General features: G+C 48.8%; 1 protein-coding gene across 1 annotated transcript; it reads left to right on the forward strand.

The window, feature by feature from the left end:
• Window positions 1–4883: 4883 nt before the first annotated feature.
• Window positions 4884–12963, forward strand: ECRG4 (ECRG4 augurin precursor; the record flags this gene model as incomplete). Its single annotated transcript, XM_082642514.1, has 4 exons — window positions 4884–4962; window positions 7033–7080; window positions 9117–9274; window positions 12415–12963. 4 exons carry the CDS (start codon window positions 4884–4886, stop codon window positions 12571–12573), a joined length of 444 nt encoding a protein of 147 aa, XP_082498640.1. The 3' UTR covers window positions 12574–12963.
• Window positions 12964–27179: the final 14216 nt, after the last annotated feature.

The following is a 27179-nucleotide window of genomic DNA, read 5'->3' on the forward strand; positions in this document are numbered from 1 at the left end:
CTGTCAAAGTTGAAAGGACTACTTTGAGTCATTCATTAAGGAAGAATCACGGTGGTGCTTGTGGCCCTGTCGGTACTGTGGCCCCATCTGTGCCAGGCGACGGCAGGCCTCACCCGCTTCCTGGCCACCCAGCGTGGAGCCAGGACCTGGCACTGACAGCAGGCCTCTGGCCTTGGCCTTGGTGCCCGAGGCTGGGACCCCTCACGCCTGGAGCAGCACAGCCCCAACTATTATACCATCCTTTGCGTCCAGGTGGTGGAGCCGCTGCTCTGGGTTTTATGCTGAGAATCTGCGTGCTCCCTGCCCCACAGGGCAAAGGACTTCAGGCAGAGTTCACAGGGGCTTGTTCTACTGCGGGCAGCTATGCTACCTTCAACCGCAGCAGTCTACTCTGCGCCTCTGGGGTCTCCTCAGCTTTCAGGATAGTTTTGGTTAAAATGCTGGAAATTTTAAGGTATGGAGAGACTAGAAACTGGCCCCATTTAACGTGCGAGTCTGTTTTAGCAGCATCATCTCTTTTCACCAGAGGCCCCTTAGGGATCTGAAGAGCATTGCTTCAAGACGTTGGCCGTCTCTGTGCCCGGGGCTAGGGATCTACGCTCTAAGGACGACGTCTGCCTGCAGGACCCCGTCACCAAGGGCCATGTCTGCCTTCAGGGTCACATCACTAAGGCCTCGTTTGTCTGTGGGTCCCTGGCTCCTCCCAGAGCCCTGCTCACCGAGCCTTCCGTGAGCAGAGCTGTGCATAATAAGCACTTTGTGCCTCTCATTATTTTTTTAGGCTGAACGGAAACTCTCCTGCTTTCCCTGCCTTTGGCTTCAGTTAGTTATTTGAAATGGCAAAAGTTATTAAAATTCCAACGTGGGAATTTGCTTAATAAACAGGAAAGGGGTTTTGAGGACCCACTGCTGAGCATGAAGATTAACCCTGCAGTTGCCAGTCCTGCAATGTCAGCAGTTTCTACGCTGGCCTTCGGGGAGGGTCTCAGGGGTCCTTCCTTATTACTATTCTTGGGCTGGTATGAGTTTTAGTTAGCTATAACGTGTACTTTTCTAATATCAAACTTAAAAAAGACGTATGAAATGATCTCATTTATATAAGATCTGTGTAACTACAGATTCACTTTTAGATGGCAACATTTATTCATTCAGGCAATATTTATTGGGTGTCAGTTTTATGGGGTCATAAAAAAGGGAACAAACAATTTGAGGAGCTCAAAGGAAAATAAGGTAGAATGGGGACACCTTCATGGGGAACATAGGCTTAGAGGAATTCAGAGGAAAATATGCTCATGGCCCAAAGTGGGAAGCAAGAAAGACTTCCTGGAGCAGGCAGCATCTAAGCTTGACCTTGAAAGGTGGCTGAGTGCAATGGATTAAAGACAGCCACACAACCTTTGACATCCCCCCCACTGAGAAATGGGACCTTTGGCCCTCCCCCTGAAGGCCCCCTGGATGGTGGGCTCTGTGACTGCTTCCATCAAACGAATATGGTGGCGTTAACTCAGGTCAGCTTCCAGGCCAAGACCTTAAGGTGCTGGCAGCTTCCTCTTGTCTTTTGGAACAGCTGATCTTGGGATACTCTCTCTGGGAGCCCTGAGCCTCCCTGCAGGACCTACCCCGGGCCCCTCCTGCCAGACAGGCCACATGTAGGCGTGTCAGTGGACAACCTCGGTGGAGTGGAAGCTGAGGGCAGCAGGTGAGTTTTGGTGGAGAGCTGGGGAGCACCCTGAACACTGCTTGCATCAGCATCCCCCCAAAAATGCAGAGCCCTGAGCTTCACTCAAGATCAAGTGGATCACAATTCCAGGGAATGTGGCCCAGGAACCTGCCTGAACAAGCACCTTGGGATTTTTAGACCGAGTCTGAGAAACGGTGGAATAAGAAATAAGGACTAGACCAGCATTAGTAGAGGGAGAAAGGGAATGGCGAATTTAAGTAAATAGGAAGAAAAGGACTTTTCACAGTGCCTCCTTTTATAAGTAAATACAGGTGAACAAGTAAACAAATGGAGGGGAAGCTGGAGGTCGGAACTGGCACAGCATCTCCAGCCGGGCACGTGAACTTGGCAGCCCCCAGGAAGGCAGGGTGTTGGTCCTGCTACTGACCCAGGGCTGTTTTCCTGTGAATAAACATGGGGGGTTTCATCACACCTCGAACCTCTCACTGAAGCGGCAGTAATGGCCCTGAGCCCCATCATAGTCACCTTCCCTCCCACGCCCTCCCTACAAGTGAACCCTCCCATGTTTGTGCAGGAGAGAGAGACAGAGAGAAACCCCAGTGAGTAGGACCCAAGCAACCAGAGACCTGGCATGGATGGAAACGGACAAAAGACTGGGACAGGTGGACGCAATGCTCTGTGAGCCTTTATTCACGGCAATAAATATTACTAACAATGTGTAAGGTACACGAACACGGGAGCCAAAGACATTTCACTCTGGGAGATTGTCTACAGGGATGTCCACTGAGCATTTGAGAAACAGATATTGATACTGAATTAAATTGGATTCAATGGATAGTCATGAATCTGACCCCTTTAATCCTTCTTTTTATCATTACTATCTTCCTACCGGTAATCCAAAGTCTTTGTATTTTGAGTTTTTTTCGTTTTAAGGAAATGAAAATAAAATACCAATGAAGTGTTTTTAAAAGAGAATTGCCTCAAACTAAACTGATATGTGGGGTGAGGTGGGGGGGACTGGGAGGGACACAGGGGCTCCCGGAGAGCTAGTAACCTGGTCTCTCCATCATTATGTTGTATATTTGATCTCCGCACTTTTCTATATTATGTTACATTTCAATAAAAAGTTGACACAAAGGGACTGTCTCTATTAATGGCAGAGATGGAGAATTCAGCCATTATTTAGGGTGTGTAATGTTCCACTTACCCGGGAACTGTGAAATCTCCTGGAAACCATTCTCGTTTTGTAAAGAGTATAAACAGACAAGTGGACATCCAAGCCTTATGTGATTACCAAATGGGTCCTTTACCTCAAATGGTCACCAGTTTTGTCTTCTTGGTTGGAAGTGTAAGCTTAGCTCAGGAAGAAGACTCAGCATCAGTATCCAGTTCTGACAACTTCACCATCGCCCTGCTGGGGCCCAGGCTGCTGCTCCCCGGCCCCAGGGATGTCATTTGAGCAGTTCCGAGGGTGCTGGTGAATGACCTCACCTCCATCCCCTCCCTGTGGAGAGGAAGCAGGGCCTAGTCCTCAGGATGTGTTCTTCTCACCTTATTGACAATTCTTGTAAAATAATTTTCCGTGGGATCCTTGATTTTTCTAACCAATTCTACATTAAAACAGCAGTTGAGGGTTTTATTTTAATATAGGCTAATAAAAAATTAGGATTCAATATTTACTTTACCTTCAAATCCTACAACTGCATGAGCTGATTAAAGCAGACTTCTTTTTCCCTCTTGGAATGAACAAAAAATAAAATCGCCAAGTGCATTGTAACTGTCAGTGGGAGGGTGTGAAATGAAGGCCTGTTTCCACCAGAGGGAAAAAGAAAACTCAAGGAGATGGCTGCTGTCCTTACAGGCAACACGACTGGGTTCTGATCAGACCCTGGTTAAGAGGAGAATTTCAATGTTACAGGGGAAGCAAATGCTGTTGGAGATTGGATGAGCCGGGAGACCTCCACAAGATAAGCGAGAGATTACGGTTAATATCTTCCACGCCTCTTCTAAGCCAGTCCTTTGCTCGGGTCTTCCTCCTCGCGATAAACGTCCTGTCCTTGGGCAGAAGGACAGGTACTGCTTTGCTTTTTCTCATCCTGCCCCGCTCCCGGGGGTTTATAAGCTGTTCCCTGCCAGCATTGCAAGTATGAGGTTATCTTCCGGATTCTCTCTGGCGCCTCGGGAAGCCTGTGAGCCCAAGGCTTGGGGTTCTCTCAGAGCCCCTTCTCGCCTTCCCGTTGGTCCTTTGGCCTTTGCTGGCTCAACGTAAACGGGCTCCTTTCTGGCTGCAGAGCGCCAACCGCATCACGCGGAGAGCTGGGTCAGGGTGCAAAGGTTTAAAAAGGGAAGCGGCCGCGGTGTAGACAGGCCTAGAGAGGTTAGTTCTCAGCAGCCGCCCTGCCTGCGAGGAGTCCTCGTGTGTGAACAGGCCCGGGACCGGGGAAGGCACGTTCGGTTCTCGCCGGGCCTCACGGTGGTGCCTCTTCAGTGTGCGTGGATCCGGGGCGCACGAGGGGGAAATACGTCCTGAGAAATATACCAGATGGGCTCACCGCCTCCTGGTCACTAAAAGCCTCGTCTATCGGGGTCGTCTGGAGTGAGAAATTTTCCTGGAACGCAACTCTGAACCCAGAGTGTGGAGACGTTCAAAACAGCACGAAGCACAGAACTGCCAAAGGCATCTGTAATCCAGGACATTCCAAAGGCCTGCGCGGGAGGGAGCGGGCTGGGGAGGCCGGGGCGCACGGCGCGGAGGGGAGTGGGACTGCGAACCAGAGCGGGGGCAGGTAGGCGCGAGACCCGGCGGCCTGAGCGGGGATCCGGCACGGCATCCTCAGTCCTTCCCGGGCGGAGGCCTCCCCTCTCTGGATGCCGCGATCCGTCCCGGGGCGGCTGGACCTTGCTTGCCCCTCGCCTGCGGTCCTTGGCGGCCCCCGCACCCGGACCCCCCGTGGGCTTGGAGGAGCCGCGGCCGGAGAGAGGGGCGCGGTGGCTTGGCACGCACGCTTGGCCCGGGACCTGAAGGCACAGCGCCCGCCCGGCGGGTCCCGCCCCGGCAGGGACGCAGGGACCGCCCGCCCAGTACCCCTATGCGCGGTCCTCCCGTGCGCAGTCTTCCCGTGCGCAGTCCCCCGCGCCTGACCCTCCTCGCGCAGCGGCCGCCGAGGCGCCCGCATCTCCCTCCAGCGCACTCTGTGCAGCCATGGCCGCCTCCTCCGCGCGGCCCGCCGCCCTGGTCATGCCAGCGCTGGCGCTGCTCCTGCTGTTGTGCGTGGGCCCAGGTAAGGGGGAGATGCCAGGGCGCCGGGGAGAGGCTTGGGGAGGGCGTGGGGGCTAGGCGCCCATCCTGAGCCCGGACAAGGGCCAAGGTTTGACAGGGGGTCCTGGGCTCTGCCCTTGCGCGGTGGGAAGTGGCATGCTTGGGTCAAGTGCAGGGTCTCGGATGTGCGCGGCAAGCTTGGAAAAGGAGGCGGAGAAGCCTCGGGCTGAACGCGAAGGGCCGGGCACGGTGGGCGCTGTAGGCGGGTGGTGCGCCCAGGGCTGAGCGGAGGCGAAGGGCCATCCCCAGAGCGCCTACCAGGCGTTCCCTTCCCGGCGCTTTGGCTCGGCCAAGTCCCAGGTCTGCAGAGCTGCGAGCAGGCCTCACCTCCCAGCTGGGGAAAAGTTCTCAAGCGAGAAAGGCTTAACTTTCTCGACTTCTTGGAGCCCTCCGTAAATGGGTTGAAAATCCCGGCTCCGTTCCCTACAGAATGCGCGCATTCACACACACACGCCGTAAATGCGGCGGGTTCGGGGTGTGGACTTTAGAACCCTGGGGAGCCCACATCCCCACCGCAGAAGGGCGACCTGAAGTCAGAGGTTTTGCCCTGACAGCGCTACCTCCCCTCCTACCGTCCTTCCCGGCTCATGCCGGCAAGGGGCGCCGTTGAGGCGCGGGGCTCTGAGAGGCAGGGGTCATGACCCCAGGTCTACGGCGAAGTTGCTGAGGCTGGAAGGCGGGAGGTGACTTTCCCAGACTCCCTGAAGCTGGTGCATCTTCCACCGCAAAGCAGCCGCACGGTGGGGTGGAAAGGCAGGACCCCCTTCGGCGTTTTGGATGTTCAGCGCGGGCAGGGGGGCAGCAGGAGCCCTGGGAGGGGGGTGGGGGGAGGGTGATGGCTGTTCTAATCTAGGACCACTTGGGGGGCCAGTCCATCACTCCCCAGCACGTGCTTTATCACCTCCCCCTTTGTTCCTCCCATTTTAAGAAGCACATCAGAATACAACAAGTGGGCATCGGCTCTAAGCTAGTCCTTTTTAGAACTTGTATTTTATTTCGTTTATACCGAGAATGCAGCGATAGGAATCAGTTAAAATATTACCATCATTGAGCTGGAATGCTTAGGACACCAAATGAAAATCGTTTTGTAGAGTGTAGAAACACTTTTAGATCTGAATAAAAACAGCAATAAATGGTTCAAATAATGCCTGATTTTTTTTTTTTTTTTTGCGGTACACGGGCCTCCCACTGTTGTGGCCTCTCCCGTTGCGGAGCACAGGCTCCGGACGCGCAGGCTCAGCGGCCATGGCTCACGGGCCCAGCCGCTCCGCGGCATGTGGGATCTTCCCGGACCAGGGCACGAACCCATGTTCCCTGCATCAGCAGGCAGACTCTCAACCACTGCGCCACCAGGGAAGCCCCTAATGCCTGATTTTAAGACAATCAGGGCAAGTTACAAAACGGGGCTGAGCTTTTAGAGCACGAAGCCCCATTCCTTGGCTTGTGGAGGAGAACCTCCACTTCTGCCTCTGTCTTCCCACGGCTGCCTTCCCTGTGGCCTCACCTCCTCTTATAAGGACACCACCGGTCACTGGATTTAGAGCCCACCCTAAACCCGGCATCATATCACCTCGAGGTCCTTAACTCATTACGTCTGCAAAGATGCTGTTTCCAGATAAGTTCACATTCGGAAGTTCTGGGTGGGTATGAATTTGGGGGGACACTAGTTGATCGACTGTACCATGAAAAGTTAAGTCTGCAGGCAGGTGCATATGACAGGTGGCTGCCCGAATATTATGACAGAAGGGCTCAAAAGACAACGTCACTTTTCCTAGAGAACAGCTCAGATGGTCTCAAGTAGCTCAAAGTGCCCTGCTCGGCCATGGTCCTTGTCACTAGTTTGAGCCACAGGCAGCCTGAATTGCTTTTTCTACACAACAGGAAATGCAACAAGCATTAAATAATGTAATACTACCAAGTTGCTAAAGCAACCTAGGGGTATGAAGTGATTTTTTCCAATGCGGATTTTTGCATGTGAGAAATTTAAGGGCGCAGTGCAACCCTGAAATGATTTCCATTTTCATTCCTTTAGGTGGCATAAGTGGAAACAAACTCAAGCTGATGCTTCAGAAAGGGGAAGGTAAATATAGCCCACACAGATAAGGGTTGCATTCTTAACCAGGTTGCAATGAAACAGCGATGTTGATGTGCTCACTTGAGGCTTGTGTTTGGAAAATCAGAAGTGTTTACTCCTTAGAAGGTTAGCAGATCTGAAGGGCTCGTCCTGTGGGGATGTGGTGCGGTATTTCATCAGGTAAATATTATTGCCAGTTAATGCTTTTCTGACAGCTGTCAGTGTGGACTCAGAGATGAAAGGAACAGAGCTGTAGTGTTAATTGAAGGCTGTTTATTTTAGAATCGTGATACCCCTTAGAGCACGTACCTGAATTGAGAGCACACACAACCTCAGTTCTGGGGCAGCACAGAGTGGTATTGTGGGTGTCCTCCGTATCCAGCTAGCTCTTGGGGGAGGGTTAAACAGAAAGAACATTTTGTTACTGACACCTGTTGTGAAGAACAGGCCTCAGATAGATATGGTAACGCAGCAAAACTTCGTAGAAACAGATCTGTCGGGGAGCCACACAGGTGAGTTCTGGGCCCCCTATAATCAGTTTGATCATTGTGTGGGCTTGTGAAAGCCATTTCCCGCAGAACTTTTGTCTTCACCTGGAAATTAGCAAGTTATCTATCTCTTAGAATGAAGACTACATTTTTTTTTCACATCTTTATTGGAATATAATTGCTTTACAATGGTGTGTTTCTGCTATATAACAAAGTGAATCAGCTCTGCATATACATACATCCCCATATCTCCTCCCAAGACTACATTTCTGAGGTGAACTTTTAACTACTTATTCTTTCCCCTGGATTAATGGGGGCTCCAGGAGGCTGAAGTCTGCTCCCCAATGGGGGGCGCCAGCGCTTATGCACCTGCTTCCCAGGTGGCCCCGCAGCGACACCCCCCCACACACACACGTTGAGCACACACGGCCCCTCTCAGGGGAGGGGCTCCTGGGGGAGCTGCCAGCATCTTCCCCAGCTCTTCCAGCTGCTCCCAAGACCCCGGTCCACCCCCGACCTCCCAGGCCCCTCAGATGGCCCCTCTCTGTGCTGGACAGCCATCTCCCGGGGACACCAGGGGTGACAGGGGCCTTGGCTGGGCCACCTGTCTAAGGGGGACTGGAGAGCAAACGGCCGAGATGATCATGACTCCTCCGTGTACATCCTCAGCTTTTGTTCAGCTCAAGCCAAGAAACACATATTGAGCACCTACTGTGTACAGAACAGTGTAACAGGCCCTGAGGGAAATGCACAGGAGGTGAAAACACAAATGTGCTGATATTTATCCACGTGACCAAGGGACACAAGGGCATTTGACTTCCTTTTCCTGTGCAGCCTCCGTAACGGGAAGCAGGCCCATCAGTCCTGTGTTGCAGATGAGGGCACAGAGGCTCAGAGCCGGACAGCAGGGCCGGCCCAGCGGCACAGCACTTCCCCGAGCACATCTGCCGAAGCGAGGCCTTTTCTGCAGCTGAGCCCACGATGGAAAGGCATCTGGGGAAGCCGTGGGAAAGCGAGGGTCACCCCCATCAAGAGACAGTCGAAGCATTCATGGTCACACTGCAGCCTGACTTGAGGACTTGCTGTACCGCTGGACTCGCTGGCCGGCCTGCTCAGACCCTTGCTCCAGCTCTTCCTCCCCTGGCCCCCTAAGCAATTCCAGCACGCTCGTGTTTGTGCGGACAAGGCACACGCACCCAGCGGCACTGGACACCAGATGGTTTCCCCACGGCAGAGCCCAGGGGGAGCACCAGCCCCTGCCCAGGCCCTGGGGCCTGGGGTCTGGGCCTGGTGAGGGGCTGCAGAGGAGGAGCTGAGTTCGGTTCCCGCCCCGGGCCTGTTACCTGGCTGTGCCTGGACAGGAGGGCTCGCTACCCCGGAGCCCGGGACAGACGGCGGGAGCCCGCACAGTACCCGCGCCCTGCAGGAAGGATGTGCCAGTTAAGGCCACCTCCTGCCAGGTGGGGACGGGGAGGGGGATGGAGAAGAGCAATTCACCCCAATGAGGAAAGAACTCATTCTCTGTACTTGGGGGTGGGGAACCCCTCGTTTCAGCCCCTGCCCCCCCTACGACCCCGGTGACCGTCCAGGAGAGCAGGGCCAAGGAGTTCCTGAGCAGCCTGGGGCGATTCAGGCGGCAGCTGTGGGACCGCACGCGGCCCGAGGTGCAGCAGTGGTACCAGCACTTCCTGTACTTGGGCTTCGACGAAGCGGTGGGTGTTCTGGCTGCAGCCTGGCTTCCTGCCGGGCAGGATGGGGGCGGAGAGGCCTGCTTTGGGGAAACGGGCCCAGAGAATTAAGTTCTGTTATTTGCCCTGAAGTCAGAGCCCCCATTCTTTTTTTGTTTTTTAAATGTTGGGGGTAGGAGTTTACTAATTAATTTATTTATTTTGGCTGTGTTGGGTCTTCGTTTCTGTGCGAGGGCTTTCTCCAGTTGTGGCAAGCGGGGGCCACTCTTCATTGCGGTGCGCGGGCCTCTCACTATCGCGGCCTCTCCTGTTGCGGAGCACAGGCTCCAGACGCACAGGCTGAGTAGTTGTGGCTCACGGGCCCAGCTGCTCCGCGGCACGTGGGATCTTCCCAGACCAGGGCCCGAACCCATGTCCCCTGCATTGGCAGACAGATTCTCAACCACTGCGCCACCAGGGAAGCCCAGAGCCCCCATTCTGTGTCAAGAGCTGACAGGCATTGGACCACATGATTGTCAGGCGTAAGGGTATTAGCTGGAATTTTCCATCCCACTATGCCCAAATGGGAATCTCTCCCATCAGGTTGTGGAAGCAGAGTTCCAGAGACGTCCCCACCCAAAGTGGCTGGGACTTAAATTCATCGAGAATCTGGTTTTCTTAGGGACTCTTTTAATGTGTCTGGTCAGTTTTGCCTGGGTGTCCTTAAAAATAACTCACCACCTCCCGAAACATTTTCAACTTTGCCTCAAAAAACTGTCAGAAACAGCAAGATCGATGCAAAGACCCATGAGGATAATGGAAAGAGATGCAAAGCGACTTTTAAAGAGAGACGGATCTTTGCAGATGTTTTTGGGAAAATTTGTCAATGCATTTGCAGGAAGGTAGCATGAGTGGACATATTCACCAAATTAAGGAAAAAGACTGCTTATCATCACCGACTCCCAGCCAAGGACCAGGTACAGGTCAGCCAGTGGTGGAGTTAAGGTGTGCGATTCTGCTGCCCCGGAGCAAGTCTGCAGGGTGATGGACGGGGCTGTGCTGAGTGAGTCCTGATATGGAGAGCACAGCTCACCGCCCCAGCCAGGGAGTGGACGGAGGGTGGCGTCTCCCACGGGGGCAGCTGGAAGGGTTTTTCCAGACGGGCTCATGGCTCATATTGTGAATGGAGGGTGTATACAAAATACTGCAAGAGGTGAACAAAATTAAACTCTTCAGAAACATCCTTTTTTTTTTTTTTTTTTTTTTTGCGGTACGCGGGCCTCTCACCGTTGTGTCCTCTCCCGCTGCGGAGCACAGGCTCTGGACGCACAGGCTCAGCGACCATGGCTCATGGGCCCAGCCGCTCCGTGGCATGTGGGATCTTCCCTGACCGGGGCACGAACCCACGCCCCCTGCATCGGCAGGTGGACTCTCAATGACTGCGCCACCAGGGAAGCCCCAGAAACATCATTTTTAATGGCTGCATAGCATGCAATCCTGTAGCTGTATAATTTCCTTCCCAGTCCTAACCATTGGATATACCAGTCGTTCCCTAATTATCTTTTTGCTCGGCAAACATAATTTTCTTGCTGTGCAAATCACTAAGCACTTATAGCCAAACTGTGCCAGGCACGGGTCTCATACGTATATGAATTACCTAACATTCACAACACCCCAAAAGGCAGGTACTGTTATTTGCATCTTTGTGTGTAGTTTTCTCCTTACTTAGTATCACTTTGTCCAGTGGAGTTCCTGGGCCAAAAGATAGAATCACACGTCAGGGTCGTTAAGTACCAGCAAATTTCATCTTCCCATAAGTCGTGCGTGAGAGCCCCACTATTCTCAGATCTTCACCAACATCGGGTATTGCCACTGAAAAAATTTTAAAGCAAATAAATTTACTTCTTTGATAGATGAAAATGCTATATCATATTTTAGTAATTTGCATTTCCTTGATTATCTGTATTTACAGTTCAAGAAAATGGGTGTTAAGTGTTTGACATGGGGAAATGGCTAAAATAATGACTGGTGACAAAACCAGAATAAAACTGGGGATCCAGTAAGAGTATAATAACTAAATATGATGCATAGAAGAGACCAGAAGGAAATGCATCCAAATGTCAGTAGTGGTTGCCTTTGGCAATGGAAATATCTCCCTTTGTCTTTGTCTCCCTCTCACATACACATTTGTTAAATGTGTCTGCATTATTTCTGTATTCATAAAATATTTTTAAAAATTTTTGGAAAAAAAAAGATAAGCCAGAACCTCAAACAAGATTATAAAATGAGAAAAACCAAGGAACGAGACTACTTCACTATGGGAAAAACTGCAGTATTGTGAGACAAGCAAGCTGTTTCCTTTTCAAGGCAGGGACTGGGGGAGGGTCAGAGGAGGCTGGAGCCCCAGGCCAAGTGCGTAGACAGGGATGAGGGTTGAATCGTGCCCACGTAGTAAGCGTTCGTGGCCTGAATCACTGCATCCAGGCCTGTCTGAGCAACACAACAGGCGTGAGAGTGTCACCACCAGACGTGTCCAAATTCCCCGCCCCGAGGCTGCAATGTGGTTTCATGCACCACGTTTATGAAGCCCGCAGCCTGTGCAACAGCCAAGGTGGGATGGGGAGGGGGTCAGCGTCTGCCACATCAGATGCCCAGCGCCTGGGGACAGGCCCAGCTGTTACTGTATTGGGCAGATGTCCATTTTCTTTACTGAAAAAGAGAAAAATGTTGAAGTCTGGGGTATATTTAGAACTCACAGACAAACGTGTTCAAGGGGAAGGCTGTGTACTCCTTTGGGGGAAGAAGTTTTCAGCCGTGTTCTCCATCTTGTTAGTATTGACCTCTGGCCCAGGGATGCTGTAGCCAGAAGTTATTCTTTTTAAAAAACGATTATTTATTGTTTTCTATTGAAGTAGCGTTGATTTACAGTGTTGTGTTAGTTTCAGGTGTACAGCAAAGTGATTCAGTATACATAGATTATTTTTCAGATTTTTTCCATTATAAGTTATTACAAGATATGGAATATAATTCCTCCCTGTGCTGTACAGTAGGTCCTTGTGGCAGGAGTTATTCTTAGGAGGGGTTGTTCATCGTTGAATAAAAGTCCCGGAGAAACAGCGTCAGTAAGATGTGCTCTGGGAAATGGCGTCCTTAAGTTCATCCCCTCTCATCCTCTTTTCCTCCAGAAATTTGAGGATGACATCACCTATTGGCTAAACAGAGGTCGGAACGGGCACGACTACTACGATTACCAGCAGCGTCACTACGACGAGGACGCTGCGATCGGTCCCCAGAGCCCCCACAGCTTCAGGCACGGAGCCAGCGTCAACTACGACGACTACTGACCATCACTCAGGCGGGCTCGGGGCCGCGGGCTCCGCACGATGCCCGGGCTGTGTCTGCTGCGCCTGGTCTCTGCTCATCTTTCCTACCCGCTTTCTGTGGCCACAAAGGAAGAGTTAAAGCAAAGAATGTAAATGCCTTTCGAGATTTCATGCAAGTACCTAACAATGCATTTCTTTTAAAAATAGAAATAAAAGCATTTTGTTAAAAAGTCTCAGAGTTCATTTGGATGAAACTTGAGCTGGCGAGAGTTTTCCTTCCCTGTGTGTTTCTGAGGTTGAAGCCACTTCTGAGAGGCACCTCCCCTCTGATATCTGAAGTTTTACCCCTCCAAGAATTCCCACCACCCCAGGCCATGGGACCGAGCAGGGGTCTTCAATGTATTAGAATTCAGTCCACACTAAATGCCAAATTAAAAAAAGAAAAAAAACCAGCAAGAAGCTTCCCTGGTGGCGCAGTGGTTGAAAGTCTGCCTGCCGATGCAGGGGACAAGGGTTCGTGCCCCGGTCCAGGAAGATCCCACATGCCGCGGAGCAGCTGGGCCCGTGAGCCATGGCCGCTGAGCCTGCGCGTCCGGAGCCTGTGATCCGCAATGGGAGAGGCCACAACAGTGAGAGGCCCGCATACCGCAAAACAAACAAACAAAAAAACAGCAAGATAATTTAGCTGGAAATTATTTAAGGTCACAGAACACGGTTTGGAGGATTAAGCATCCACGTGGGTTTGCAAATTTGCTGTCCCACATCCCGAGCCAGAGGTGGACCTGTTTAATATTGTCAGGCAGGAGAAAAAGGGTAATAGAAAAAACACTGAAGTTTGGTTGATTTCAGAGCCTCACTTGTCCTAAAAAAATTAAACCTTGTCTAGTGAGTTCAAGAAAGATTTAAGAATACACACTGAATCGTGTTTAAACAATCTGAGTGAATGAAAGAGAAAAGTGTCCTGGGGGTGGGTAGAGGGAGGGGAGGAAAGTGGGGAGGTGACACCTGCAGAGGGGAGGGGCCCTCAGAATGGGTCTTGAACTCGTGTGGGTCACAGACCCTCTGACAGCCTGATGGAAGGTTTCTCAGAAAAATGATACGTGATTTTGCATATAGTCTCTGAAACACATCCTCATTCACAAGCTGCAGATGATCAACCCCTGGGTTTGGTGGGAAGTACCTACCAGCATCAGGAGACCAGTGTTTGTGGACAATCCTTTGGAATCCTTACAACTTTTAAAACTTTGTGGTGAAATGTACACAATATAAAATCCATCATTTTAAGCATGTTTAGATGTATAGTTCAGTGGGTCAGTAAACATCTCTTCCTGTCCCCACGTTCAATTCTTTTGTAGATATACCCAGAAGTGGACTTATTAGATCATATGGTAACTGTTTAATTTTTCGAGGAATCACCACACGTTTTCCACATCAGTTGTACTACTTTACATTTTAATATAACATGGGGTTGTAATAGGGAAGAACATTTTGTATTCTCTTACAAGTTAATCACTAAAGGGATGTTGCCTATAAGCTTAAATTGCACACAACGGCCCATCTTGGACCCCTGCCTCCGAGAGATTAAAGTAAATGAGCATTCAGCTAAAATACCTGTGTTTAGCTCCCAGGAAACCTCCTGAGCAGGCCCACCTGTGAGTGACTGCACGAGGGAGAAATTAACACCTCCCCTCCGGAGGCTGACGGGAAGTGCTTGGTTTTACGCCCTCCCCTTTTAGTGTAAAAGGAGCGTGAATGCTGACTCAGCAAGACGGTTCTTTGGGCGTCCAGCCCGTCATCTTGCTCTGCTGCCTTCCCAGATAAAGTCACTCTTCTTTGCCCCAGCAGCTCGCCTCTCAATTTATTAGCCTGTCGTGTGGCGAGCAGTACAAGCTTGGACTTGGTAACAAATTTTGAAGAAGCCACCCAGGAGCCTTGCTGCTCGTGGCCTGCCAGCCCTGGTTGGGGAATTCTGGGGTAAGACCCGAGCAGCTGCCGGGACCCCATGTCCTGAGGGTCTGCCTTTCAGAGTTCTCTGAAGCAGCACCGGCCGCCCCAGCGCTTGGCAGTGGAAGGAAGGAATCCACGTTTGGGAGCCGACGGCCTCCGTACGGTAGGGTAAGTGGCTCCGGTGTGTACAGCCGGGAAATTGATTCCTCTCCGTTTGGGGCTTTTTCTCTGGAATAAGCCAGTGTGTTCCGTATTGGAGTGGGGTGTACCCTGTTGGAGAGAGGAAAGAGTTGTCGGACTTTTACCCGATTTGTGAACTGGTTCGTTTGCTTCTCTGAAGGCTAGCACCTGTATGCGCTGTTCGTGTTTTATCTTGAATTTGTCTCCGAAAATGGGGAATGTTTACCACCAACTAAAGATTCTAAAGAATATTCATCGCCCCCGTTCAGTAGGATATAGCCAGGGCAGTCTTTGTCCCTTTTCCCCCAAGATTGTGGACTGGACGTTGACAGTGGGTTATGGTAATGGGGCAGAACCTCTGTATCCTGTTACCAGTTAATCACTAAAGCGATGCTGCCTATAAGCTTAAATTCTCCATAACGGCCCACCTCTGGGACCCCTGCCTCCCAGGTAATGAGCATTCAGCTAAAATACCTGTGTTTAGCTCCCAGGAAACCCCCTGAGCAGGCCCACCTGCGAATGACTGCAGGAGGGAGAAATTAACACCTCCCCTCCGGTTCCTGGGGGGAACCAGGAAGTGCTTGGCTTTAGTCCCACCTCCTTTGAATTCTGACTCAGGCAAGACGGTTCTTTGGGGGCACGAGTCCACCAACTTCTGGGTTTGGGGGCTCTCTGAAGGAAGTCGTTATTCTTTGCCCAGCAACTCGTCTCTTGATTATTGGCCTGTCCTGTGGCGAGCAGTATGAGCTTGAGTAACAGAGTCCCATTAAAAGTTTTGTTTGGGGGCTTCCCTGGTGGCACAGTGGTTGAGAGTCCGCCTGCCGATGCAGGGGACAAGGGTTCGTGCCCTGGTCCTGGAAGATCACACATGCCGCGGAGCAGCTGGGCCTGTGAGCCATGGCCGCTGAGGCTGCGCGTCTGGAGCCTGTGCCCCGCAACGGGAGAGGCCACAACAGTGAGAGGCCCGCGTACCGTAAAAAAAACCCACAAGCTTTTGTTTCTTTTTCTTAACTACTCTGGGTCTGTTGCAAACCCCAGTGCAGTGTTTAGGGGGAGGCAGGGTGGGCGTGATGGAAAGGACGTCTTCACTCTCTTCCTCATCTTAAATGTTGCCGTGCTTCTCCATAAAGTATGTTTGCTGGATGTTTTTGGTCGATGTCTTTTGTCAAGTTAAGGAAATTACTATTCTTTTAAAAATATGCTACGAAAAAATTTAAATGTCATATATGGATACTGAATTCTAGTTTGTTTGTCTGTTAATTACCTTTTAAGTGTGGTAATTAACAGTAATTCTAGTAATACATTTTAATATTAGTCTCATTCCTGGAATAAAAACTAACTTCATCATGATTTTTTTTTTCATTGTTGGATCTGGTTGGATAATAGTTGTTCAGAATTTTTGCATCCGTTTATATGAGGAAGATTCGGCTGTAGTTTTCTTTCCCGTTCCGTTTTGGTCAGTTTGGGTGTCCAGTTTATGCTGGCTTCTTAAAATGAATTGTTTAGTATTTCTTCATGTAAGAATGGAATTATCAGTTTCCTGAATATTTGGGAGCATTCTGATAAATCCATTTGCATGTGGTGTTTTCTTCATGGTAAAATTTTTAACCATTGAATGCACTTCTTTTACAGGTAAAGGATTATTCTGGCTTCGTTTCTCTCCTTGAATCTGTTTCGCTAAATTCTGTCTTTCTCAATAGTCATCGATTATATGAAAATTTGAAGTGTGTTGAGAGTTGGTCTTAGTATCTTATCTTTTTTTCTCTGTAACATCTGTGGTTATGTTTTTTTTCACTCCATTTCATTTGTGCCTTTAAACAAAATGAATCTTGTCTTTTCAAACATGTAGTTTTTGCCTTGTTGATGTGCTTCTCTATTTCATAAATTTCTGTTCTCTTAATTTCCTTCCTTCTGCATCTGTGGGTCTTTGATTTCTGTTAGACCTTAGCTCAATTTTGAGCTTTATTTTTTTCAAAGGCAGTTTTTTACTATTCTAAGTTTCCTTTCAAGAATTGTGTCCCGTGAGTTTGATGTGAAAAGTTAGATGATGAATTTGTCTAATTTCGATTATAATTTCTCCTTTGACCCATGAGTCGATTACAAGTGTTATTAAATTTCCAAGTGAATGAATTTTTCTAATTATCTTATTGGCTTTGTTTTCTAACTTAATTGCATTGCGGTTTTAAAACAATGTAGTCTGATCATAATTCTTTGAAATATACCGAGGCCAGCTTTACATCTGAGCATGTGCCAAACCAGCACGTGTTCATGTGTGCCTGAAGAAATGTGTCTTTTCCAGACATCAGATGCAGTCAAGTGCATTAGCTCAAGCCCGACTGTGACACTGTTCACATATTCTATTTTCTTACTAATTTTCTTGGTTCATTTGATCTACCGATTACTGATAAGTGTGTTAAAATCCACTATGACAATGGATTTGACAAGTTTTTCCTTTAATTCTGTCAGTCTGGCTTCACACGAGGCTATACACAGATTCACATGGGACACACATCTAGAATCGATACATTTTCCCAGTGAATGGAATCACTTATTGTTATGCAGCAAATTTCCTTATTTCTAATGATGCTTTTTGCCTGAATTCTCCTTTGTTATTAATATGACTATATTTTGCTTCCTGTTGGTTACTAATTGCCTGGTCTGCCTTTTCCATAGTTGGGCCTTTTATCTTTCTGCGTGCTTTAGGTGTGTTTTTTGCAAAGAGTACATAGCTGAAATTTGTTTTGTTTTTAAAATAGGGTATAACTCTTAAGGTCTGAACAGGAGAATTTAGTGCACTTACATGTATTGTGATTTATGATTTGGTTTCTTTTTTAAAAAAAGATTTTTTTGTTGTTGTGGACCATTTTTTAAGTGTTTTTTGAATTTTCTACAGTATTGCTTATGTTTTATGTTTTGGTTTTTTGGCCATGCGGCATGCGGGAATCTTAGTTTCCTGGCCAGGGATTGAACCTGCACCCCCTGCATTGGAAGGCGAAGTCTCAACCACTGGACCTCTAGGGAAGTCCCTTGTGATTTGGTTTTATCTCTTAACGTCACATTTTGAATTTTGACTTGTCCCATTTTACGTGTTCCTCTCCCCCTTTTCTTCTTCTCTTGCCTTCATTTGGACTGTTTGTTCTCCTTCACTTATTCTTTTCCTTTCACTTCCTTTGAAGGTTACACTGGGTCTGTTCTATTAGTGTTTGCCCATTTAATCCATATTTAACAAGTTACCAGTAATCAATAGCCATAGTCTTCTCCTGGACAATACAAGGACCCCAAAATACTTTATTCTGCAACCTCCCCTCCCAATTTATAAGCTACAATAACTTGGCATTTTAAATCTAGTCTGCTTTATTTCCCCATAAATTACCATTGTTTCATTTATAGTTGCTGGTTTGATTAGATGTCACAAAGCCCCTTGGTTCACTATTTCTCCTTCAGACTCAGACCACACTCTGAGCTCATTTTCCTTTGGCTTTAATTCCATCCTCCAGGATCCATTTAGTGAGGGTCCTTTGATGGTAAACTCCCAAGTTTCACTTTCCCTTGTTTTACTCGGTGTAGAATTCTTGGTTGAGTTCATCAGCACTTTGAAGATACTGTCATATAGCCTTGTGGTTTCCACTGTTGATGTGAAGGCTTTCACTATAACCTGTCTTTCTTGTGGGGAAGGGACACCGTCCTCTCCAACTGTCTTTTATAACAGACCCACCTTTGTTACTTATATCTGTGTCTATATATTTATACTGCTTGGGGTTCTTTGGGCTTCTTAATCTGAGGGTTGGTGTCTTTCAGCAAATTTGCAAAATTCTATTTCTTTGAGTGTTACTTCTTCCCCGTCCTATTATTTCTTGAACTTTATTCAGGTGTATAAATTTCACTATTTTCCCTTTTTCAAATGTGCTTAGTTATGTCTTATTATCTGTTCAGATTTTCAAGTTTCCCTTTCATTTCCTTAAAGGTATTAAACTTTATTTCCACCATCTGAAGTCTTTGTGGCTCTATTTCTAGCTGCCACCCATTGCTTGTCACTCATGGTGTCTCATCTCCTTGATGTCATGTGATTTCTAACCATGATGTACTCATTTTCTTTGGAGCTGTTTCTTGGGTTTTAAAATTTATTTATTTTTATTTTTGGCTGTGTTGGGTCTTCGTTGTTGCACGCAACGTTAAGCCTGAGTTAAGTTGGATTCTTCTAGCCAGCACTTGGATCTCTTGTTGCTAGTGGCCTAAGGTTCAGGGGCCAGGGCTGGGGGTGGGCGTCTACCAAACAGGGACCCCTCAGGGTCCCTGTTCTCCTGGTGCCCCCACCCATCCATCCACTCCCACCCAAAGCATCCTAACTGCCCTTTTCACTGTGATGGGTTAATTCGTCACTTACCCTCATCAAGGTGGAGCCTTTTGGGGGCTCAGTCTGAAAGGGGGCATCTGACCCTGGCTTTGTCTCCTCTTCTGAGTGCCGGGCAGCCGTCAGAGAAGCACAGGCTCTACAGGATTCTGCAGAATCCTCCAGGCAATTCTTGCTTCATTTTGGGATTCTGCAGATTCCTTGCTTTTGTGTCATCTAAGGGATGCATTTTAAACAGATTTTTAAAACTCATGTTCAGCAGTTCATCTGCTCCCACTGGAGCATTGATGACTCAGGTTATCTATCTAATCTGCCCCCACGACTACTAGAGGCTCCCATTTGATCACTGATTTAAAATCATATGGTCTTCACCAGTTTTGTGTGTTTAGGAAATCTCTTCTAAGAATAATGCTTTTTGATACATAAAATACACAAGATTACAAATGAAAGCAGCTATATTGAAAAAGGTATCAACACTTTAAAAGACAAATCTGTGACATGGTAATAAATGTGCTCGTCATGGTACAAATAACGAGATCTGTGACAGGTATACTTGGTGACAAAGTCCCAGGGAAGACCTGACACTACTGCGGTTTCTTGTCGACATTTATAATTGAAGAAAAGGCTAAAGTTGAGTTAAGGGTTATTAAAAACAAATAATGCAATATTTTCCCCCATTCATGAAACTCCCTATGTGAAGGGCTTCCCAGTGCAATTCCTGTAATATATCCAGGGTGAAAACTTCCAGTTATTCTGAGGTTAAGGTGAAAATGCATGAGTCCTAGGAGGTCTGGCCCCTGCCTCTCTGGCCAGCCGCCTCCCTCCCCCACTCCCCTGGCTCAGATTCCAGAGGCCCCAGCCTCCCAACCCCTTCAGCCTGCCGTTCCCCTCCCTCCTTCTGGAAAGTTCTGTCTCTTAATTCCCAGACCTCCTTCAGAGCTCAGTGTTGTCACTTTTCCGCCCCAGCTCTTCCAGGGCACCCTGTCAGGGTGCCTCTTCCAAGGCTCCTTCTTTGGGAAAATTATCAATCACACAGGTGATTGTGTGACAGACGTTTCTCCAGCTGGACAGTGAACCCAGGATGCAAATCACCACTGTCTGTGCCAGGAAGTCCTCAGAGCCTCACACAGAGCCTGTCGGGGCAACCGCTCTAGAAGGTGTGCTGGGTGGAGCCTGACTGCACCCGGAAAGAAACAGGTGACCTAGTCTCACGTTTACATGTGAGGACAATGGACAGAGGGGTAGAATGTCACCTCCAAGACAACGAGAGTTACGAACAGAACACAAACTATAGCTCAGATTAGGCGGTCCTTCCAGCACCCCTTTATCTCTCCTCCCCTCCATGGAAGAGTCCACCTCCTCCCTGCCCCCCTAAAACCCCCCGTGACAGGGTCCTCAAAATCTTCCCTACTGGCCTGACACGCCCAGAGTGACAAGTTTCACGTCCTCCCTGCCCCCCTGACCTCCCCTATGAAAAGGTCCACCTACTCCCTGGCCCCCTGACTTCCCCTATGACAGGGTCCACCTCCTCCCTGCCCCCCAGACCCCCTCTATGACAGGGTCCACCTCCTCCCTGCCACCCCTGACCTCCCCTATGACAGGGTCCAACTCCTCCCTGCCCCCCTGACACCGTCTATGACCGGGTTCACCTAATCCCTGCCCCCCTGACCCCCTTTATGACAGGGTCCCCATAATCCCTGCCCCTCTGACCCCTCTATGACAAGGTCCACCTAATCCCTGCCACCCTGGCCTCCCCTATGACAGGGTCCATCTCCCCCCTGCCACCCTCTATGACAGGGTCCACCTCCTCCCTGCCCCCTTGACCTCCCCTATGACAGGGTCCACCTAATCCCTGCCCCCATGACCCCCTATATGACAGAATCCACCTAATCTCTTCCACATCGACCTCCCCTATGACAGGGTCCACCTCCTCCCTGCCCCCCTGACCTCCCGTATGACATGCTCCTCCTGTTCCCGGCCCCCCTTACCCCCTCTATGACAGTTTCTGCCTAATCCCTGCCCACCTGACCCCCTCTATGACAGGGTCCACCTAATCCCAGCCCCCCTGACCTCCTCTATTATAGGGTCCCCCTAATCCCTGCCCCCCTGACCTCCCCTATGACGGGGTCCACTTCCTCCCTGCCCCTGTGACCTCCTCTATGACAGCGTCCACCTCCTCCCTGCCCCCCTGACTTCCTCTGTGACAGGGTCCACCTCCTCCCTGCCCCCCTCACATGCTCTATGACAGGGTCCACCTCTCCCTGCCCCCCTGACCTCCCGTGTGACATGGTCCACCTAATCGCTGGCCCCCTGCCGCCCTCTATTTCACGGTCCACGTAATCCCTTCCCCCCTTGAACTCCCCTATGACAGGGTCCACCTCCTCCCTGCCCCCCTCACCCACCCTGTGACAGGGTTCACCTAATCCCTGCCCCCCTGACCCCCTCTATGACAGGGTCCACCTAATCCCTGTCCCCCGACTCCTCTATGACAAGGTCCACTTCCTCCCTTCTCCCCTAGCCCCCTCTATGACAGGGTCACCCTTATCCCTGCCCCCCACGACCACCCCTATGACAGGGTCCACCTCCTCCCTGCTCCCCTGACTCATGCTATGACAGGGTCCAACAAATCCATGCCCCCCTGCCGCCCTCTATGACAGGGTCCACCTAATCCCTGCCCCGCTGACCCCCTCTCTGACAGCCTGTATGACAGGGTCCACCTCCATCCTGCCCCCTTGACCTCTTCTATGACAGCGTCCACCTCCTCCCTGCCCCCTTGACTTCCTCTGTGACACGGTCCACCTCCACACTGCCCCCCTCCCATGCCCTATGACAGGGTCCACCTCCTCCCTGCCCCCCTGACCTCCCGTATGACATGGTCCACCTAATCTCTGCCCCCTTGCCCCCTTCAATGATATGGCCCACTAATCCCTGCCCCCACGACCCCGTCTATGACATGGTCCACCTAATCCCTTCCCCCTGACCCCCTCTATGACAGGGTCCACCTAATCCCTGCCCCTCTGACCTCACCTATGACAGGGTCCACCTCCTCCCTGACCCCCTCTATGACAGGGTCCCCCAAATCCCTGCCCCCCTGACCTCCCCTATGAGAGGGTCCAACTCCTCTCTGCCATACTGTCCCACTCTATGACAGGGTCCAACTAATCCATGCCCCCTGCCCCCCTCTATGACAGGGTCCACCTCCTCCCTGCCCCCCTGACCCCCCTGTGACAGGGTCCACCTCCTCCCTGCCCTCCTGACCCCCTCTATGACAGGGTCCACCTAATCCCTTCCCCCCCCGACCACCCCTATGACAGGGTCCACCTCCTCCCTGCCCATCTGACCCCCTCTATGACAGGGTCCACCTAATCTCTGTCCTCCTGACCCCACTATGAGAATGTCCACGTAATCCCTGCACCCCTGACCTCCCCTATGACAGGGTCCACCTCCTCCCTGGAATCCTGGCCCCCTCTGTGACAGCGTACCCCTAATCCCTGCCCCCCTGACCTCTCCTATGACAGGGTCCTCCTCCTCCCTTCTCCCCTGACCCACTCTATGACAGGGTCCAACTAATCCCTGCCCCCCTGCCCCCCTCGATGATAGGGTCTACCTAATCCCTGCCTCCCTGACCCCCTCTATGACATGGTCCACCTAATCCCAGTCCCCCTGACTCCCTCTATTATAGGGTCCCCCTAATCCCTCCCCCCCTGACCTCCTCTATGACAGAGTCCACCTCCTACCTGCCCCCTGACCCACTCTATGACAGGGTCCATCTAATCCCTGCCCCCGTCCCCCTCTATGACAGGTTCCACCTAATCCCTTCCCCTCTGACCTCCCTTATGACAGGGTCCACCTCCTCCCTTCCTGTATGACCCCCTCTATGACAGGGTCTACCTCCACCCTGCCCCCATCACCACCTCTATGATAGGGTCCACATAATCCCTGACCCCCTTTATGAAAGGGTCCACTTCCTGCCTGCCCTCCTCTGATCCCCTCTATGACAGGGTCCACCTAATCACTGCCCCTGTGACCACCTATGTCATGGTCCACCTCTGAACTCCCCTATGACAGAGTCCACCTCCACCCTGCCCCCCTGACCCCATGACAGGGAACACCTCCTCCATGACCCCCTGACCCCCGGTATGACAGGGTCCACCTAATCCCTTCCCCCCTCAATGACAGGGTCCACCAGTCCCTGCCCCCCTGACCCCTCTATGACAAGGTCCACCTAATCCCTGCACCCCTGACCACCCCTATGACAGGGTCCACCTCCTACCTGCCTCCCGACCCACTCTATGACAAGGTCCACCTAATCCCTGCCCCCCTGCCCCCCTCTATGACCCCCTCTATGACAGGGTCTACCTAATCCCTCCTCCCCTGACACCCTCTATGACAGGGTCCACCTCCTCCCTGCCTCCCTGCCCTCCCCTATGACAGGGTCCACCTCCTCCTTCTGACCCCCTGACCTCCACTATGACAGGGTCACCTCCTCCCTGCCCCCTTACCCCCCACCACGTGAGGATTCACCTCCCCCTCCAATGTATGCCTCATGGGCCTGCAGTTTCATGAGCCTGTAGTGCTCCTGGAAATAGCAAACTACTGTTTCCTCCTGACACTGCACTGACAGCTAGCTTCCTTCTGGCAGGAGCTCCCCATGGCCAGGTGAGTATTTGAGCTCCCATTAGGTGGAATATTCTCCAAGCTTGTTCAGAGGCCTTGGGCCAAGTGCTTTTCGAATCACACCACCTGGTCCTCCATGCATCCCCTTTAAGTCAAGAAATACTGTCTTCCTCAATGGATCAGAATTAATTTCCAGGATTTGAAACCAACCATTTTCATATAAAGCTTCAATAAGGGATGGAAGTTTCCATTGGAAGATGCTGACCAAGAGCTTTATTAATTTTTATTGGAGTGTATTTGCTTTACAATATTGTGTTATTTTCTGATGTACAGCAAAGTGAATCAGCTATACATATACATGTATCTCCTCTTTTTTGGATTTCCTTCCTATTTTGGTCACCACCTAGCACTGAGTAGAGTTCCCTCAAGAGCCTTAACTCTTAAATTGGGCATGGGAGGATGGAGTGGTCCAGACACTGATCTCTTCTTCCTCCTCCTCCTCTTTTTTAAAATTGAAGTCTAGTTGATTTATAATGTTGTGTTACCTTCAGGTGTACAGCAAAGTGATTCAGTTATACACATGTATCTCTATCCTTTTTCAGATTCTTTTCCCTTATAGTTTATTACAGAATATTTTGTATAGTTTCCTGGGCTATACAGTAGGTCCTTGTTAGTTATCTATTTAATATATATTTGTGTGTACCTGTTACCACTAATTTATCCCTCCCCATTCTTTCCCTTTTGGTAACCATAGATTTGTTTTCTATGTCTGTGAGTCTGTTTCTGTTTTGTAAATAAGTTCCTTTGTATCATTTTTTCAGATTCCACATTTAAGTGATATCATGGTATTTGTCTTTCTCTGTCTTACTTCACTTAGTATGATAATGTCTCAGGTCTATCCATGTTGCTGCAAATGGCATTATTTCATTCTTTTTTATGGCTGAATACTATTTTGTTGTATATATGTACCACATCTTCTTTATCCATTCATCTGTTGATTGACATTTAGGTTGTTTCCACGTCTTGGCTGTTGTAAAGAGTACTGCAGTGGACACTGAGGTGCATGTATCTTTATGAATTAAAGTTTTTATCGTTTCCAGATATATGTGCAGGAGTGGGATTGCTGAGTCATATGGTAGTTCTATTTTTAGGTTTTTTAAGGAACCTCCATACTGTTCTCCATAGTGGCTGCACCAGTTTACATTTCCACCAGCAGTGTAGAAGAGTTCCCTTTTCTCCACACCCTCTCCAGCATTCATTATTTGTAGACTTTTTGATGATGGCCCTTCTGTCTGGAGTGAGGTGACACCTCATTGTAGTTTTGATTTGCATCCTCTGATAATTAGTGATGTTGAGCATTTTTTCATGTGCTTGTTGGACATCCTTTGGTTTCTTTGGAGTAATGTCTATTTAGAACTTCTGCCCATTTTTTAATTGGGTTATTATTATTTTTGCAATTGAGCTGTATGAGCTGTTGATATATCAATATTTTGGAAATTAATCCATTGTTGGTTACATCATTTGCAAATGATATTTGCAAATATTTCTCACATTCTGTAGGTTGTTTTTTTTGTTTATGGTTTCCTTTGCTGTGCAAAAGCTTTTAAGTTTAATTTGGTCCCATTTGTTTGTTTTTGTTTTCATTACTCTAGGAGGTGGATCCAAAAAGATACTCTACTTATGTCCTCTATAAAGTATCCAGTCTTACATTTAGGTCTTTAATCTATTTTGAGCTTATTTTTGTATATGGTGTTAGAGAATGTTGTAATTTCATTCTTTTACATGTAGCTGTCCAGTTTTCCCAGCACCATTTATTGAAGAGGCTGTCTTTTCTCCATTGTATGCTCTTGCCTCCTTTGTCATAGATTAGGTGACCATATGTGCATGGGTTTATCTCTGGGATTTCTATCCTGTTCCATTGATCTGTATTTCTGGTTTTGTGCCAGTACCATACTGTCTTGATTACTGTAGCTTGGTAGTATAGTCAGAAGTCAGGGAGCCTGATTCCTCCAGCTCCGTTTTTCTTAAGATTGCTTTGGCTATTCAGGGTCTTTTGTGTCTCAATACAAGCTAAAATTTTTTCGTTCTGGTTCTGTGAAAAATGCCATTGGTAATTTGATAGAGATTGCACTGAATCTGTAGATTTCCTTGGATAGTATAGTCATTTTGACAATATTGACAATATTGACTCTTCCAATCCAAGAACATAGTATACCTTTCCATCTATTTATTTCGTCTTTGATTTCTTTCATCAGCATCTCACAGTTTTCAGAATACAGGTCTATTTCCTCCTTAGGTAGGTTTATTCTTAGGTATTTCATTCACTTGGATGCCATGGTAAGTGGGATTGTTTCCTTAATTTCTCCTGGTCTTGTTTTAAGTGTATAGAAATGCAACAGATTTCTGTGTATTAATTTTGTATCTGCAACTTTACTGAATTCATTGATGAACTCTAGTAGTTTTCTGGTTGCACCTTTCGGATTTTCTATGTATAGTATCATGTCATCTGCAAACAGTGACAGATTTACTTCTTCTTTTCCAATTTGGATTCCCTTTCTTTCTTTTTCTTCTCTGATTGCCATGGCTAGGACTTCCAAAACTATATTGAGGAAAAGTGGCGAGAGTGGACATCCTTGTCTTGTTCCTGACCTTAGAGGAAATGCTTTCAGCTTTTCACTGTTGACTATGATGTGTGCTGTGGGTCTGTCATATATGGCCTTTATTATGTTGAGGTAGGTTCCCTCTAAGCCCACTTTCTGGAGAGTTATTATCATCAATGGGTGTTGAAACTTGTCGAGAGCTTTTTCTGCGTCTATTGAGATGATCAGATGGTTTTTATTCTTCAATTTGTTGTGGTGTATCATCACCCTGAGTTGTGGATACTGAAAAATCCTGCAGCCTTGGGATAAATCCCACTTGATCATGGTGTATGATCCTTTTAATGTGTTGTTGGATTCCGTTTGCTAGTATTTTGTTGAGTGTTTTCTGCATCTATGTTCGTCAGTGATATTCACCTGTAATTTTCTCTTTTTGTGGTATCTTTGGTTTTGGTATCAGGGTGATGGTGGCCTCATAGAATGAGTTTGGGAGTGTTCCTTCCTCTACAATTTTTGGAAGAGTTTCTGAAGGATACGTGTTAATTCTTCTCTAAATGTTTGATAGAATTTGGCTGTGAAGCCATCTGGTCATGGACTTTTGTTTGGAGTTTTTTTAATCAGTTTCCATTTCAGTACTTGTGATTGGTCTGTTCATATTTTCTATTTCTTCCTGATTCAGTCTTCGGAGATTGTACCTTTCTAAGAATTTGTCCGTTTCTTCTAGGATTTCCATTTCTTCTAGGTTGTCCATTTTATTGGCAGTCTCTTATGATCCTTTGTATTTCTGTGGTATCCATTGTAACTTCTCCCTTTTCATTTCTAATTTTATTGATTTGAGCCCTCTCCCTCTTTTTCTTGATGAGCCTGGCTAAAGGTTTATCAATTTTATCTTCTCAAAGAACCAGCTTTTTAGTTTCATTGATCTTTTCTGTTGT

The sequence above is a fragment of the Mesoplodon mirus genome (assembly GCF_964341445.2).
Source record: "Mesoplodon mirus genome assembly, chromosome: 14".
NCBI classification, from domain to species: domain Eukaryota; kingdom Metazoa; phylum Chordata; class Mammalia; order Artiodactyla; family Ziphiidae; genus Mesoplodon; species Mesoplodon mirus.